The sequence below is a fragment of the Mercenaria mercenaria genome, chromosome 3, assembly GCF_021730395.1.
Source record: "Mercenaria mercenaria strain notata chromosome 3, MADL_Memer_1, whole genome shotgun sequence".
Lineage (NCBI taxonomy): Eukaryota > Metazoa > Mollusca > Bivalvia > Venerida > Veneridae > Mercenaria > Mercenaria mercenaria.
The window spans coordinates 44,811,274-44,827,897 of NC_069363.1; the positions used below are offsets into that span (position 1 = coordinate 44,811,274).

The 16,624-nt window shown below is 37.0% G+C and overlaps 1 protein-coding gene across 1 annotated transcript in view; it reads right to left on the bottom strand.

Annotated features, from left to right (window-relative positions):
• Window positions 1–6,076: 6,076 nt before the first annotated feature.
• LOC123525805 (QRFP-like peptide receptor) overlaps window positions 6,077–16,624 on the bottom strand; it is a 39,201-nt gene continuing 28,653 nt past the window's right edge. The window contains exons 3-6 of the mRNA XM_053538325.1: window positions 16,413–16,536; window positions 14,786–14,988; window positions 9,883–9,979; window positions 6,077–7,933 (exon numbers count right to left, since the gene is read on the bottom strand). Coding sequence (XP_053394300.1) covers window positions 7,493–7,933; window positions 9,883–9,979; window positions 14,786–14,988; window positions 16,413–16,536 — 865 coding nt within the window. The 3' untranslated portion in view covers window positions 6,077–7,492. The remainder of the gene's footprint in view (window positions 7,934–9,882; window positions 9,980–14,785; window positions 14,989–16,412; window positions 16,537–16,624) is intronic.

Below are 16,624 nucleotides of genomic sequence, written 5' to 3' on the forward strand. Positions count from 1 at the left end.
TTAAAACATTTCCTCCGAATACTTCAGACGCGAAGTTACGTTACAAACTTGTGTTGTGGCCTCAGATAACACGTTTTATGGCAAAATCTGAAAAGCTTACTGTAATTGTCGACGGTTTGGCACGGACCATCCCAAAATCTGTGTAAAGAAAGAGTGTCGTTGTTTCTCTTTAAGATAACATGTATCTGCCAATTTATATTTGGCTTTGCGTAGATTTAGCTGTAAAGTAAGACCCCTGAGACATCACGACGAATATTATATTTCATCCCATGTTCTTTATTTAAATCATTACCCGGTCCCATTCCTATTGTCTTGTAGTTATTGAAAATGAAATCAATCGTATTCTTTAATTCATATGAGAAAATATAGCATTTCTTCCAATGAGTACAAGAAGATCATACACGCATATAAAACTCATAGAATATTGTTGAGATTGACAATGTTCATTGCGTGATTAATTATATTAACAGAAAATCATTGGAATCATGCGCACTAAAGCTGCTACAATAACAAACAAATGCACTAAGTTCTGTTTATCCATGGGCATGACGTCAATGTTTTTCCATCAATTAACTCGTCCTTATTGAAACTATTTATTTTATTACTATTACTTTTATAAATCAGAAACAAACAAAATAACACACAAAAATGAAGTGCAATATTCTTAATTTTAATTTAATATACCAGATTTGTGTTAGTACAACTAAATCAAAGCACTTAAAAGACGTTTGTAGCTTTTGTCTTAAACATGGAACTTATGGCCACTCAAAAGTTTAGCCGGGTGACCAGCTAAACAACCGATCTAGTCGGATAACCAGCTAAATTGTAGGGAATAAATCAGCCGACCGAAAGAAGACCCGGCGTGTTCTCTAAAACTAACCGGGCGACCAGCTAAATTTATTTATTTACAGAAGAAAGCTTATACCGTGGCACAACTTCAATCAATGCTACGGTTCCCTACGACGGATGAAATAACAGACAAGTAGTATCTTCTGTTACTCTACGGGTAACCAGAATAATAATGAAAAATATCAAACGTGTCACTAAACCAGACACAGCACTGAAGTGACCAGCGTCAGCAGGCATGACAGACAAGTGGTATCCTCCATTATTCTACGGGTAACCATAGTAACAATGAAAATCTAGCCGGGTACGTAACCAGCTAAAACATGTATCCTCCATTATTCTACGGGTAACCAAAGTAACAATGGAAATCCAGCCGGGTAACCAGCTAAAACAATATCCAACGAGTCGCAAAGTGATTAGCACCAGAAGGTTTATGTATCACTTGAGCAAGGCTATATAGAGCTAGGCAAGGCTACAACGCAACGCATTACCACAGTACTTGGGCAATACCTTTTGTACACCACTACTCAATGCCATGCAAGTTAACTACAAAAATGACCAAACCAAAGGTGAATTGCAATGCTCTGGCTCTAGTCTCACCATTTAACCTTGTAACTCGCGTAAGCCGGAAACCATGACCAGAGTTAAATACAATTTGAACAAAGTACATACTTAACAGTTAATGAAACTGCTAGTATAGAAAAACTAAAGTATGATACGCCTAGTCAACTTTCGATTGGCAGAATTTTCCCCGCCAGAAATAAATTTCTAAAATTTATCCCACGAAAATTCTGATGGGACACGGTTCTAAATACATTTTGTATTCAAACAAACAGAAAGGAAGGCCAACTCCACAATAATTTGTAAAATTAAGTCTTGTATCTAATTATTAAGATATGTTTCTCAAAATGGCTTCTCTAATAGAGTCTAAACAGAATTAAAGACCAAATAAGTATAAATGAAGTCCATCGGGACGATTAGTTTAGGTCGTATTTTCAAAAACTCTATGAGTTTCAAAACCGGACAAATACCATTGTTTTGTCTGTGTAATTTATTAAAGGCTGGCTTTCCTTTTGGTTTGTTTTATAGTGACGAGATGAATAACATACTGATTTTTTTTAATAAAAACAAATATCGTTATCGAGTATTGCATGGACTAAATGAAACCAGCGTGTTGCTGTCAACTCACTGTCCCGACAAAGGCCAAAATAAGCTAAAGTAAATAAAGCTAAGAAAAGGCCTATTTCGTAACTAACATAACAAATAAAATCTGGAAAGTAGATCCGTCGGAAGCACCGAAATCAAGGCAAACAGTGGAAATTGCAGACACGGTTTGATTGAGTCTGTTCATGAGCAGTAATGGAAAATGCAATACTGCCCACGCCCCCTAGCAGCGGCTTAAGCAGTATTAAATCTTCAAATACAAATGAGTTGAAATCAATGATCCCGAAGGACCAGAAAATATAACAACCCTGAGATGAAGTCGGGGCGACTTTTACGGCCAACGCGGGTTTGCAATTTATTGCAGATTTCTACCAACATAGCGGTGCCCGTTTATCATGTGTTGACCTATTTCTTTGACGACCTTCTAAAATTTTCCTTAGTAGAAAGTTGTCATTGAGATTACTAGTAACCATTAATTTTATGAAAATAATTGTTTTCGCCAAATATGTTGTAATTGACCTTGATGATAGTCCCATTATAAGAACGAAATAAGATGAACGATTGAGCTGTCTTGCTCTACATTGAAGAATTCCTTGAATCATTTCAACTGTGAACGAGATAAACAGTCACAAATAGTATTCTTGTGACCTGAGACATAAAGTACTTTAATCCAAATATTAAGCTTTAGACAAACTTACGATATACATAATAACCCTATCGGCTTTTGATATAATTTATTTAAAATGTGAACGACTGCTATATTGTCACAGTTAAATTTGATCTTTTTGTTAGATAGTGGAGGACCCCAATGTCCCCAAACAAATAATGCGACCATTATTTGAAACAACTCTAGCACAGTATAATGTCTGAGGTAATGCTTATCCTGTGCCATTCAGTCGGCCATTTTGCACGACACCAATGACCTTGAAAATAAATTCCTAATCCTAAATTTTCAGTGAACAGTTGTACGTCAGCATTTGAAACCCAATATCTTTCGTGAAACAGTTATAAGCCATTAACATCTTAAAGAAATGTCAGCAACATGTACAAGTCTAATCTAATTCCCTTTTTTAATACGAAGATGGAAAAAAGGTTTTGGAAGACCGCAGACTGAGTCTATTAAACGGAGAGAAAATGACCTACCAATTGGTATGGCACGACAACAGAGGTTAAGGCAGCCTACGAGAGATTCATCTTTTTTAAAGTAGTTTTTCGTGAGATAGCATTTCTTCCTTCTTGAATTTTGGTTAAAGGTATTCTAACAGTCATATTTATAGAGCTAAGTTCTAAACATAAAAATACCAGAATTTCTGTAGGACCCTCAGTTTTGTCATCCGCTAAGGGGACGCTAAGTTCTGACATAGTTTCATAAAATAATTTTAAAGCCCGAGTAAAACTTCTGTATTTTTCTCAGCATCTAAGAAATCATCTAAAGAATGTATTAATCCACCGACTTAAGATTTCTTCTTACGCAGAACTCCAAAACTTTAGAAAACCTTTCAAACGTTATACAACTTATAGCTGCGACAAATGGCAAAGCCTCATCAAAGCAGAATTTTTCCTCACAACAAAACCCGAGCAGTTCGAAATCTGCCGGGTTTATCAGTATCAATCTATAAGCGTTGCGAACATTTTACAATCTTGTCCTAGTTCTTAAACCAGTCTTAACAGCTTCATCGAAACTTGTGTATTGGACTGAACATAATAAGGGTCAGTAAAGTCATTCACATATTCGCCTGGAGGGTAGGATAAATGATGAATCAGCTACCATACCAGCGGCGATTTTCGTGTTATTTTGGACATTATTAGGTATGGATTTAAAACAGTGGATCTTCATTTTGTAGAGTGTCTGGGTGCACGTGGCACTGTGTATTGAATAGGAAAACCGTGAATAAAAACCCATCAAGAACGAAATTGGACTCCTGCTTGTCATTTTTTCTTGGTAAGGCGTCTCCCTTTTAATTTCTTCTTGGGGGCCTGAAGGTGCTACGCCTATTAAACGGTCTCCCACGAAAACTATTACTAGATGCATGTTGACTTTGGCTATGCGCTGAAGCAGTTGCACCCGATCTTGTGCACTTAAGCTCTGGGTGAGGACCTTGACATTTAGAAGATGTGTGGCTGAATCTGCAGTTAGACCAGGTGCAACTTCCGGCATTAAAATCGTTGCACGAGTACCTATATGGATTTGATGGTGTTCTCGAAATTGGCCTCAGTTGCATGCAGCGCCAACACAAATCATTATTGATTTCTGACCACGATGACGGTGAAGGAGCTTGACGTAAGCGGAATTGCTCGTCATATTCCCGCAACCTCAAAGACCCTTGTCTCATCGCGGCTTCCCTAATATTGTACATATAGTGTAACAATTCATATACTTTGTCAGCGTGATTTGACAGATAGACTCACGCATAAATTAGAAATACATTACAATATTCAGTCAACTCTACCGCCCCTTTGAGCTAACGCAAAATGTACGTAAGAACCATTGCAAATATGTTGTTTCAATGAAGTTTGTAGGTGTACTGAAATTTTGTCATCGGCTATCCGTACGGACGGCAAGCTAACACTGTCAAAATTACTAGTGGAGCATGCGTTGTTTGACAACGAAGTATTTTGTAAATTTACAACACTATGGTTGTTTGAAACACCCTTAACGTGCCTATGCCCTATAGTACTTGCATTTCTGTCGGGCATAGAATTTACTAAAATAGGTTGGCCCACCCAAAACCGTAATCACTACTAACATGATTATCTACATTTCAATCAGGTAGGACTTGCTCCTCTCTCATGAGCTGCTCAAAATCTATAAAATTGCACCTAATAGCATTATTCAGAAGCATGTTGTCGTCTACATAACCGTCTAACTCATCCGCCGTTCATTTCTTGCCCCTGCCACCAATTCTCCGGTCATAAACATTGCCGGTGGGCTCACGTCTCGCATCAACGGCGGCCTCGTGTCTGGCATTTCTGGTGGATTGGTGCCTCGCATTACCGGCGGGATCCTGCCTGGCATCTCTAGCGGGCTCCCGTCTGGCATTTCTGACGGGCTGTCACCTAACGTTGCCGGCGGGCTCCTGTCTCGCCTCTTCGTCAGGTTCTTGCCTCGTATTTCTCATAACCTGGCACCTCATATTGCCGGCGGGCTCCTGTCTAGCCTTGCGTCTACCTCTGCCACGTGGCATCGTGTTATATTGCACGAGATTCCTGTATTATATATGTCCGTATTTTTGGTTTGGTTCCCGAACAAATGTGGTTTATCTATATGCTACGCTTATAATAGACCTGGAACTTAAACCGGTTTTGTTTCACAAAAACTGCAGTAAACATACATGTTTAGGTATAGATACGTGATGACAAACTGACGATTTCGTGAAAAAAAAGTAATTATCTGAACCATCACCGTACCTTTAAAATATTACTCCTTTAAATGTTAAAGTAAGACAACTGAATATCGCCGAGCACTTAGTGCTTTCAGCCATGCATATTTTTAATTCCAAAGAATCGCTTTTCCTTGTACATACTACATCAATGACCTATATCAGACCTTATTAAATCAAGCTGAAATAATAGGCTGAAGGTTCACCTGTATTTCTTTCAACTTGATGAGCGTAATGCAAAGAAAAAAAATCTACGAAACAAAGTTTTGAGAGTTATTGTAGTCTAGCTAAGCAGAACAATCGAATCATGTTCAAGTCATATTTATTTTTAACTCTGTCTACGTCAGTCTGATACATATATACTTATAAGTTACAAGCAAAATCGACAGAACTAAACCATTATGTATGTATAAAAGAAACTTTAAAACAGCTTACTCTTATTGAATATTACGGTATTATCTCCTTATGTGAATGATTTTAGTTTTTAACTACAGTTGAAACTCGACAACTCAAACTTGCTTTCCCAAATTTCCGGCTATCCCGAAAACATTTTTAAGTCCTGCGATAACACAGGTGCGCAAACATCATTTTAAGTCGCATTTCGGTTATCTCGAAGTAAAACGCTCGATCATTTGGAATTTTGAGATACCAAGTTTCAGCTGCAAATATGTATACATGTACGTTTATTTTGCATTTTTAATGTACATATTTATCAAATACATGTCGTAAATTCAATCATTCTATGACAGTCCATGATATATATTTGAAGCTCAGCCCTTTACATAAATGTTTCTTGTTATGAAGACCCGGTGTTGTTATTAATGCGGGTTCTGTTAGATAATGGAGTCCAATCAATGTTTCTTTACAAGAGAGTCTAGCTCAAGCTGACGCTAGGAGTGTAAGGGATATTTCGCATTTGTTTTGTACATTTTATGAACAGGCTTGATTTTTTGCTATTAGTAGACTGATTTGAAAAATATATATTTAAAACCTCATGCAATTTATCATAATGGGAGCTAGTCTATGGGAAAATAATAATTTTCATAACATCTTCGCAAATAGAATTTTTTCTACAATGTAGATTTTAATGAAACTCCTCACAGTTGTAAATAAACATATGACCTATAATGTGGTTAAATAAAATGTATAGGTCCGTGTGATTATGTTTGAGATAGTTGACCATGATTAAAGTGAAGTGCACATTTCATGCTAATTTTAAGACATCATTTTGAATTATTTAACATGTCAAATGCATCAATATCACATTTAAACTTTAGAAAGATAGTAACAATGCATGCCATTTTAATGAATTTACTCACGGGTTGCCATTAATTCATAAACTGATTTTCATATCCGTACGCCGAATGCATGCTTAATTCTACGTTTTCCGGATAAATGACGTTATGCCATCAATTCCGGTTTATCAGACGTGCAGAACTACCTCAAGTGCCAAACGGTTTGTGTTTTGTGTTGTTATTTGTTTCTGTTTAATGTCTATTTAAGGATTTTGTTAAATATTATTCTACAGTAATTTTAATCACTTCTCACGCTTTATACTTGAAATATGTGTTGTAAAGGTTACACATTTCTTTTTTTGCGAATGTCCATAGAAGAACTTTTCTGACAGAAATCCATTACAAAGCTGGAAAGAAAAGAATCGCATAAGCATATCATAAGCATATAAAACATATATTCACTGTTGAAGCTATTATAAAAAGGGTCATATACACAATTATCTACTTCACAACAGGGATGGTTTATTTGTGTGTAAAATATGAGTGACCAATCATTGTTGATCAATAAACGACTTTCACAGTTTCAGTGATGACCTACCTAACAAATGGTTTTCACAATTTCTGTGATGACCTACCAAATAATTGTTGTTATAAAGTGAACTACTGTGTCACTGAACTCAAGAATATTTAATATATATATATATACATTGTTCTTTATATCACTTTCTTAACATATATATCCTGCCTTAAGTTGTTCCTTTTTCCTGTTAGGTTATCTCAGCTCGTATTTGTTGATTCTTAAAACACTGCCATTGACCACAGCGATGTTCATTTCTCAACTGGTTCCCTATAATCGTCAGTTCACATTTACATTCCCGTAACAATGACAGTTTCGGAACAATCTTTGTTGTCATCAATATCAATAAAATCTTCGTCGATAGTTGATTGATTTGATAGCATCCCCTTTTGTTCCTGACAGACCCAGCGAGCAGGGTACGCGTCGTCAGCCATGTAGGAGACTTCCGTCTGGCTTTTGAACACCTGTCGTCTGATATAGTCCTTCCCGCGCAAACAGCCACAAAGAGATTTTACAAATGTCTGCCGAAAGTTTTTTGACATAAAGCCGTAAACGATTGGATTCACACAACTGTTTGCGTATGACATAATATGAAATGCTTCACGCATGTATTTGAATTGTCCAATATGAAGTCCTGGGAGAATTTTGAAGGCTACCAAAAGATTGTTGAATGTTATAGGTGCCCAACAGACGACAAAGATAATTATAATGGCAACCAGCATCTTAATAACCTGAATAGAAAAAAAAGAAAAGAGAAAAATATTTAAAGATTTATATAACTGTATTAATCGAATTATGTGTAAATTTCAAATGTGTATTTATTTTTGTACGTATATGTTGCCTCTGCAATCTGCAACTTACCGATTTTACTGAACATTTTCACTTTACTAACTACATACCACAATCATACGCGAACTCCGTCATATTGCTACTATTTGACCAACCGTACAAGACTGTTCATTAATTCCAACTTTATTTTGCAAAATCTAGATATAAAAATTAAATTAACCTTAAATGGCCATGTAAAGCTTCAATTGATACGACATGCTCATATCGACCTAATAAATGCTTAGTGCTAACATAAAGATACCACAATTGTATTAAGCACGTGAATTCATAACGACCTTGTTACTGGTCTAAGGTTGTCTTATTGGCGAAAGCTTGTATAATGATGATTCATTAGTGAAGCATATTGTAATATCTCGATATTATCAACAATAATGGAAACTTACCGTATTGAATTTTTATAGTATGGATTAGAGTTAACCGTAAACTGCTACAGAAACTGCCTTAACCTTTACCCTGCTAAATTTCTAAAATGGACTGGTCCATCATTCAATTTGGGCAGTACCACTTATTATTCAAAGGGGTGTTAACTGAAAATTGACTGACTGAATAGCGAACAGTGCAGACCATGATCAGACTGCACGGATGTGCAGGCTGATCTTGGTCTGCACTGGTCGCAAAGGCAGAATCAATTGCCGCCAGCAGGCTAAAGGTTAAATGTAATGTTTTGCTTTATAGGTTGCTAGTAACGAAACGAGACACACAATTGCACACTCAAGTTAATACAAACGACCAAGCAACTATTATACAGCCCAATGCCTGATTTTAACTTCATTCTAATCTAAAAGTGTTTTGCGTACTACAACTGACATTCCCTACTTCATGTTTATTTCCAGCTGTGCATCCTTTTCCCAGCTGTTGTAATTGCACAAATAATTCGAACTTTCAAAATGTTTCTTTGAGATACGTGTCGCATGATATTTTCTATATTTTCCAAATATTTTCCAAATATTTCTATGATAAATATCAGACTGTATTATCGAATAAACCTAAGTTGTCGTTAAAGTAATATTTAATTTATACAAAGATGAACATCGGCATCGCGGGTCCTCTCAGTTGAATATTAAACGAGTCTGTTATTTGACCTTTTTGTCGGAAATGTAAAAACTATTGCAAATGTATACTTCTAAGTTTAAAAAATGGCGTCAATTAAACAGATACAAAGGTTTCTTCTCCTTCTTAGTTTTTCTTCTGTTTTCTGTATAAGCAATCAACCGTGTTAGCTCTGATGCTTTTATATTGGCCCTAATGTTGTCATATTGAGTTCAATGGAGTTTGGTTACTAACTCTGTCTGTTTCATGTATTTTTGCATTATAACTTACCTAATACCGTGTCAAATATCTCCTTGATGAATAATACATCATTGTAAAGATCTTTAAAGTTTATATTAAGATATTATTGATTTTAAAGTTAGCTTGGGTAATAACAATGTTATGGCCAAAAATGTATTTTTGCTTTCGCGTAAAAAAAGAAAGGTTTGCAAATTTAACATAACATATACATTGTTATTGAACTTAATAAAATTTTATATCCTAACTAAAATGAATAACACTCAATTCACCAATAAAGTCAAAAGTTATTTTTACAATATGTTGGTGTAAAAAGTGGCTGAAGTTATCCCCATACACATTATTTTTGACGGTGAATTCAAACTTAGTCAAGATATGTTGAAATTCAAGACGTTTCCATTGTTATGTTACCTCTGAGTTATTATAAAATGCTAACAATGGTACTGTCTTAGTCAATGAAGACCTTGATAAGGAAAAGAAGGGATCAAACAGTAGACTCCTCACGCCATTCTAAAGCCATTTATAAACATTACGTATATATTACCTGCTTTTTAGTATTATCGTCGTCGACGAACTTCACTTTCAATGCTGTAACCTGCTGGTTTTTAGAATTGCTGATTTTCGATATACAAGACAACCTCCTGAAAAAGATAATATACGTATGTAACCTTATAATCTTCCCCCAGTGAAGTATTTTCGTCTATACCGTGTTTAGGTATACATTTATTACGTACCATATATACACATACCTAGGTTAATTTTATGTTTCAAAATGTATGTAGCAAATGCTCAGATTTTCAAATACGAGATTTTGGTTCAATATACGTTTAATTTTCTTTTAGATGTCTCCCTACAGGATAAAACAAATGGATACAATTATTTCTTGAGAGTATTGTATAATATTTTGCGATACGAAGCCGAAGCATACAGACAACGTATGACCGCACCTGTGGCTAGATTTGAGGCAGTGTGATTGATGCATTTACATCTACGAAATTTCACTGTCAAACATAATTTATCAATAAGCCTAGTTTGGGGTATAGAAGGCCGTATAAATAATACTCAGACTGCAATAACGCTTGTAAGAAATACATGTCTTCCTTAAAAATGGGCATTAGAAGCTAACGCGACACACAGAATATAGAAAGAATTTTAATAATTACAATTTAAGTTGAAAATATTTTTTGTATAAAGAACATCTCTCCGCAGGTTTCGAAAAGACATTATTAATCAACATGCATCCATACATTCAATTATGATGGTGTCACTTGTATGTATTGTAGTGCTCGCGTACGGTCTGGTACGGCCTACGGGGCGATAGCCTGAACCCGGAACACAGCAAGAGTGATTTCCCTTGGCGCGGGCAGCACGAAAAGACGTTGCTGGTGTTGCTAGACAATATTATTTGGCTATTGTCCCAATAAGCATAAAGTACAGACTGATTCCACCTGGTAAGTTTCCCACAGTTACAATATTGGTGGCAGCGGTGCATTTTGAGCCCATATTTCGCCGACCAATAAATCGCTACCGAACTTTTCATTTTTAGGCTTGGCCAACTTGCCAGTCTAAAAAACTGGTTGTGACTTGTGTTGGATGGTAGACCAGGTGAGGCGTAATTGAATTTAGTCGATTACGTTCTTTGTCTAAAACACTTATTTAAGTGTTACAGGTTGAATAATTGAAAAATTATTCGACATTTCCTCAGGCTCCTTATCACTGTCTTGTAGTGGCCATAGTTTATTCTGGGTAAAATCCAGTAGAGGTGAATCTGGTGAACTACCATAGAGGCTTTATAAAAGCAAAATCTGTTTTATGCTTTGACAGGCAAACTTCGGTTTGTGTGGCGGGGAGAGTGGGTCAGAGCTTTTGAAGTTTTGATAAGAGGCTATGATGCAACCGCCAGGGTTAGCCTTGCCGACGGGGATAAATAAGTTGATACTTGACACCGATGCATTGAATAATTTGAACAGTGCATTGGTACCATAGGTCCAGGCCGGCAAGAAGAAGGTCATTGCATATGGTAGTTATGGTAGTTATGTTCTTATTTGGTAAACTGTATTGTAATGAATGACCACTCAAGTTTAAGGTGATTCATGGGGTTCCAAGAGCCTCAAGGTTAACTGGTGAGACGGTGGCCGGAGGAGCTGTCTCAGTTGAATATTGTGCTGCAGCATGGGGTAGGTCGTGAGCATGATAAAGCTAAGGCAATGTCTTGAATGCCGGTTGGAGGCATTGCAATGAGTATCATGCTGGGACACGACTGGAGCAGTTACCTTGTGGCAGGTGTAATTACTGTTAAGAAGACAACGAAAGTTGGGGTCCTTTAACCTTGTAGACGACGCAGTGCCGTTGGTCATAGGGGACACCGAAGCTTCCATCATAGAGCGTTTGAGGGACCTAGGACCAACAAGGGCATGGGTACGACTGTCTACAGGTTTCTTGATGTAGACGACGCAGTGCCGTTGGTAAAGGGGTTACCTGGAGTTTACATCACAGATCATCCGGGAAACCTGAGACCAGCAATGGCATGGGTACAACTGTCTACGGGTATCACGATGGAACCACAGATGACACTGAGGGTAAGAGCGGCAAGCCAGTTCTTGCAATAGTAGTCTCAGATGCGGGATGACCCTTCTGAGAAAAGTAGCCTACCAGATGCTGGTATGGATTTAGACTACTGTGAGGTAGTAAGCTTCTTTGTGGTAGATATGTTTGAACATGCTGTTGTAAATATGAACATGGTGACCACAAGGAGGGTTGTGACTGAGGCTGTTTAGGGCCTCGGTAGTCGGTAATACAGTCACGTCAGGACAGTCAGTTCAGTGCCTACTGTAGGACAACCAAGTTCACAGTCTGAGGTCCTATCCCTGGAAAGGACAAACAAAAGACTTGCCGTGCTTAAGGGTGCGACAGGTACCTCTGACTCTACAAAGGGTCTGGGGTCTAGCCTTCAGAATTCCATCTCGGTACCGGATCGAGGAGCTCTGAGGGATAAACTTGGACTGTGTAGTTGGTGGTTCTTAGTGGTGGAGCTGAGTGAAGTGTTGAAACAGGATGAGAAATTGCTGTTTGTTTTGGATTGGTAATGAGAAAGGACAAATCCGGCATGGTCCGATCTGTTTCTTGCCAGTCCAGTAGCTGAGTCAAATCGGTAAAACAGGGAACAATTTCTTCTGTTAGATTGTGTTTTATGTTAGTGTGACTAAGGTCAAGATGGCATTCATCTTGGTATGCTGAAAAGTCTGAAGGAGGAAGCTACTGAACTCAATCATGGCTTAACTTCTTTGGGACATCGGACTAAGAAACAGATTAGTCCGGTGAAGCCTCGTCCTAGAGACCCTTGACGAGGAACGTATGGCCTCACACAGTTTTACTAGGATAGGGCAGGCACCGCAAGGCCCTGTCACAGAGGAGACTTGAGCTCTGCTTGGACTAGCAGTAAGGTTACCTAGGCCCCCCTCTGTTAGGCAAAGCTCAGGTAGAGGCAACTGTGTGAGGTTAGGGTCAGCCGTCTGTTTGACTAAAGGTTGTTTATTAGTAAGTGTTCGGCTGCTGACCATTCTTGGAGTACGAACAGTTCTTATGATAGCATTGACTATCTATAGAAGAACTGAGTCTGTTTAGGCCATAGGGGCTGATCCTGGTGCACTATGGATGCGGAGATCCATGGTCGCCGGTAGCGGTGGTATTGTGGCTGAAGTGACACAATACTAGTACTGGTTAAACCCAGGAACATCTCATATTTATGAGCAAGAGACCATGGTATACTTCCATGGTCTAAGGGACCATGGTATACCTCCATGGTCTAAGACACCATGGTCTACTTCCATGGTGTAGGGACTACCTCCTTTCAATAGGACGGGGAGGAGTGTAGTGCTCGCGTACGGTCTGGTACGGCCTACGGGGCGATAGCCTGAACCCGGAACACAGCAAGAGTGATTTCCCTTGGCGCGGGCAGCACGAAAAGACGTTGCTGGTGTTGCTAGACAATATTATTTGGCTATTGTCCCAATTAGCATAAAGTACAGACTGATTCCACCTGGTAAGTTTCCCACAGTTACAATAGTATATACAGATTTCTGATTACTTAAAAAAGAAGAAAGCAAATATTGTATCAGACTCAGTGTACAAAATGTGAAGAAAACGCTCTTCTGCAATAAATGATACGTCCAGCATGTTTCTAATATGATACAGTCAAATGTTTTCGTATTTCTGCAGTGTAGATAGCACTATCTGAATAAGCCATTCGCATTTGAATTGGCATTTCAATTTATTGGATGGCAAGCTCGTTTTTGTATGTCTCTCAATCCTAAGTATTCTTGAATTCTTAAGTAATATCAAATGAATTATTCTCTGAGATATTCATTTAGACGTAAAGCGTTCAATGTAATTAATTTTTAGATGCCGAAATCAGTTTGAAATCTTAACTAATACAGGATTTTGTAATTACAGTTTGACACATATTGCGCTATTGACCACATTCAACGATTTACCATATGAGCCCTAGTATAAAAAATTTAGAAAACAGTTATGTGAATTAATTTGGGGGCACAAAATGTTTTGAAATACCATGAGTATTTATATCTCTATATATACTTCTGTAAAGTCGTATTATTTTAACCTTATTTATTACTTAAACATTGACTTGCAGATACTGAGCTCACTATTTTGCTAGCAGTAAAAGTATCAAACTAGATTATAAAAGTTGATATTACATGCTCCTGATTATGATAATAATAGTAAAATTAATAACAATCATCATCATCATCATCATCATCATTATTATTATAATTATTATCATTATTGTTATTATTATTATTATTATTACAACGTGCAAGCACTGAATGCCTCATTTTCACACAAAAAAAATGTTTCATTTTCAGCTGTGCTTGAAAAAAAAGCTTTTTATATCTAAATTGCATGTTTCAATTAAATGTTAAGCTGTAAAAGTGTACATTTCGTTTGCGTCTCTATTTTCAGTACAACAGTAATGCAGTGTAAATATTCTTTCTTTAGTTCTCACAACCAAAGAATATTAACCAAAACGAATGTAAACTAATGAATTGTTTAACATTTCGCAAATGGTCTTTATGTCATTTCAGTCTTCTCACAAGAAAGAATAACGAAAACAGCTTATAGTGTTACGTATAAACTATTATCGAAACACGAATCGTTCCTAGCAGTAATAGCTCAAAATGGGAAAATTCCTTTAAGGCAAGTGAACATTCACGCCCGATTAATTTCAATATATTGTAGGTTTCACGAGTTTCTAACATTGTCTGCAAGTTCCTATACTTGGATGAGGTGAGAAGACACGGATAGAAGTGTTCTAAGATATTGTCAATTATGAATTATTGAAATGACAAATTAACGCTTACGACTGAATTTATAAATCAAAGCAGTCAAATGACCTTTACATTTTGAGATATTTGTCAGATGTTACTTACGAATCATTCCTCATTATAGATCTATGTTGTGACATGAACCACAGCTCCTGGCATATTCTGACATAAGCAAATGTCATTATTGAGAATGGAAATGCGAGAATGATACAAAACATGTAGATTTCATAAAGAATGCTGTAGGTTGGGTTGGTCCATTCTTTGATACACCATGTCGCCTTCCGATACAGTCCTACTGTAATATGGACCTGTCAATTATAATAAATCCAGTTATAAGTATGTATTTAATAAGATATCAGGACCAATAAAGACTAATGCTAAATTGTAAGTTGTTGTTGAAATGCAACGGTAACCTTCCCAAGTTTAAAATCAAAATGTGTTTTCAGACTAAAAGAAAAAATCTAAAACAAACGCTGTTCAACTTAAAACACATCAAATATAGTAAGCTTAACTTCGCACTTTAAATTTGGTATGGTTGAATAATTACACTGTAATTTAGCACATTTTCATTTTGTAAATACAAGGGTTATGAAAAGAAATGATCTACGTGCTCAACAATATTTCTTTGTAGTGATTCATATTCATTATGCTACCTCCTTATTTACTTTAAGACTCATATGGAATGTTGAACATAGTAATTATCATTGCTCTTGCTCTGTTACTTATGTTTACTTACCTTTAGTTATTATTATTATAATTATTATTATTATTATTATTATTATAATACCAGATCTGTGTAGAGCCATTTTCATGATAAACACGTATAAAGGCGCTTTACATCACGCAAAGGCAGTCACTAAGGGCGCAACATTCATCCTCTATTAGATAGAAACATAGCGATCTGACCAGAGGGACAGAGCGAGAGAAAGCCCCCAGAACAGATAGAGGGAGAGTGAATCCTTTAGATACAAGCCTGTCCGGCTAACTTAGCCTAGCTCTTCGCGAATGAACAGTCTGTTTCTTTAACGTGACCGTTGTATAGCGACGTTACAGGTGACGTCGTCTATTCTGTTAAAGACACAAGTACTGACCTCTTAGTTAGGTAGGAGACAAGAGCATTCCCGAAATTTCCAGTGCCTTGACTGGGATTCAAACCCCGGACCTCTGGATTGACAGTCAAGCATGTTACCACAAGACCACCAGGCTGCTTAATTTGTCATGCCTTATCATTTCTAACAATGATATCAAACGCTATATTCAAATTTCTTTAAGACTCGGGTGAAACATGTTTTAAAAGGCTTTATTTGTGTTTCGTTAAGGGCATGTGTTTGTAATTAATTTCTGCAATTTACGATATTTCCGTTTACTATATCTATTCACAGAAAGCCATGTGCACGGAAGAAAGTGGATTTAATTAACGTGGAAACGGAATGACAAGGAAATCGCCATAAGGCTTTACGGGCTAACTACCTTAAAATTAAAAGTTTACAGTTTACTGTTATTTGCGTCGAAAACTATTGTTATATGGCTTAGTGACAGCGCTACTTCTGACATTAATCAAAAAGTCATGTTTATCTGAGAAAAGCTTAACGTCTGTGTAACGTCGTGTGTATAGAATTAACATATGAGCTTGTCAAAAACATATTGCAAGTACAAGGACAACAACTGTAGCAAGTCTTTTGATTTTTTGATGTAGAAAGTATTAAAAGTGAACGTAAATGGATTTACTTACCCGGCCTATCAGAATTGGAAGTGCCAATACAAATGAAAGCACCCAGATGAAAATACAGGCCCGACGAGCTTTACCCACTGTGCATGAATATTTGGCTTTCATCGGATGGACAATTGCGTAATACCTAAAATGTAAATGACACTGTTGAAAAAAACAGAAGTAACAGACATTGCAAATAAAAGAGTCAATATTGGCAAAAGTAATGCAAAACT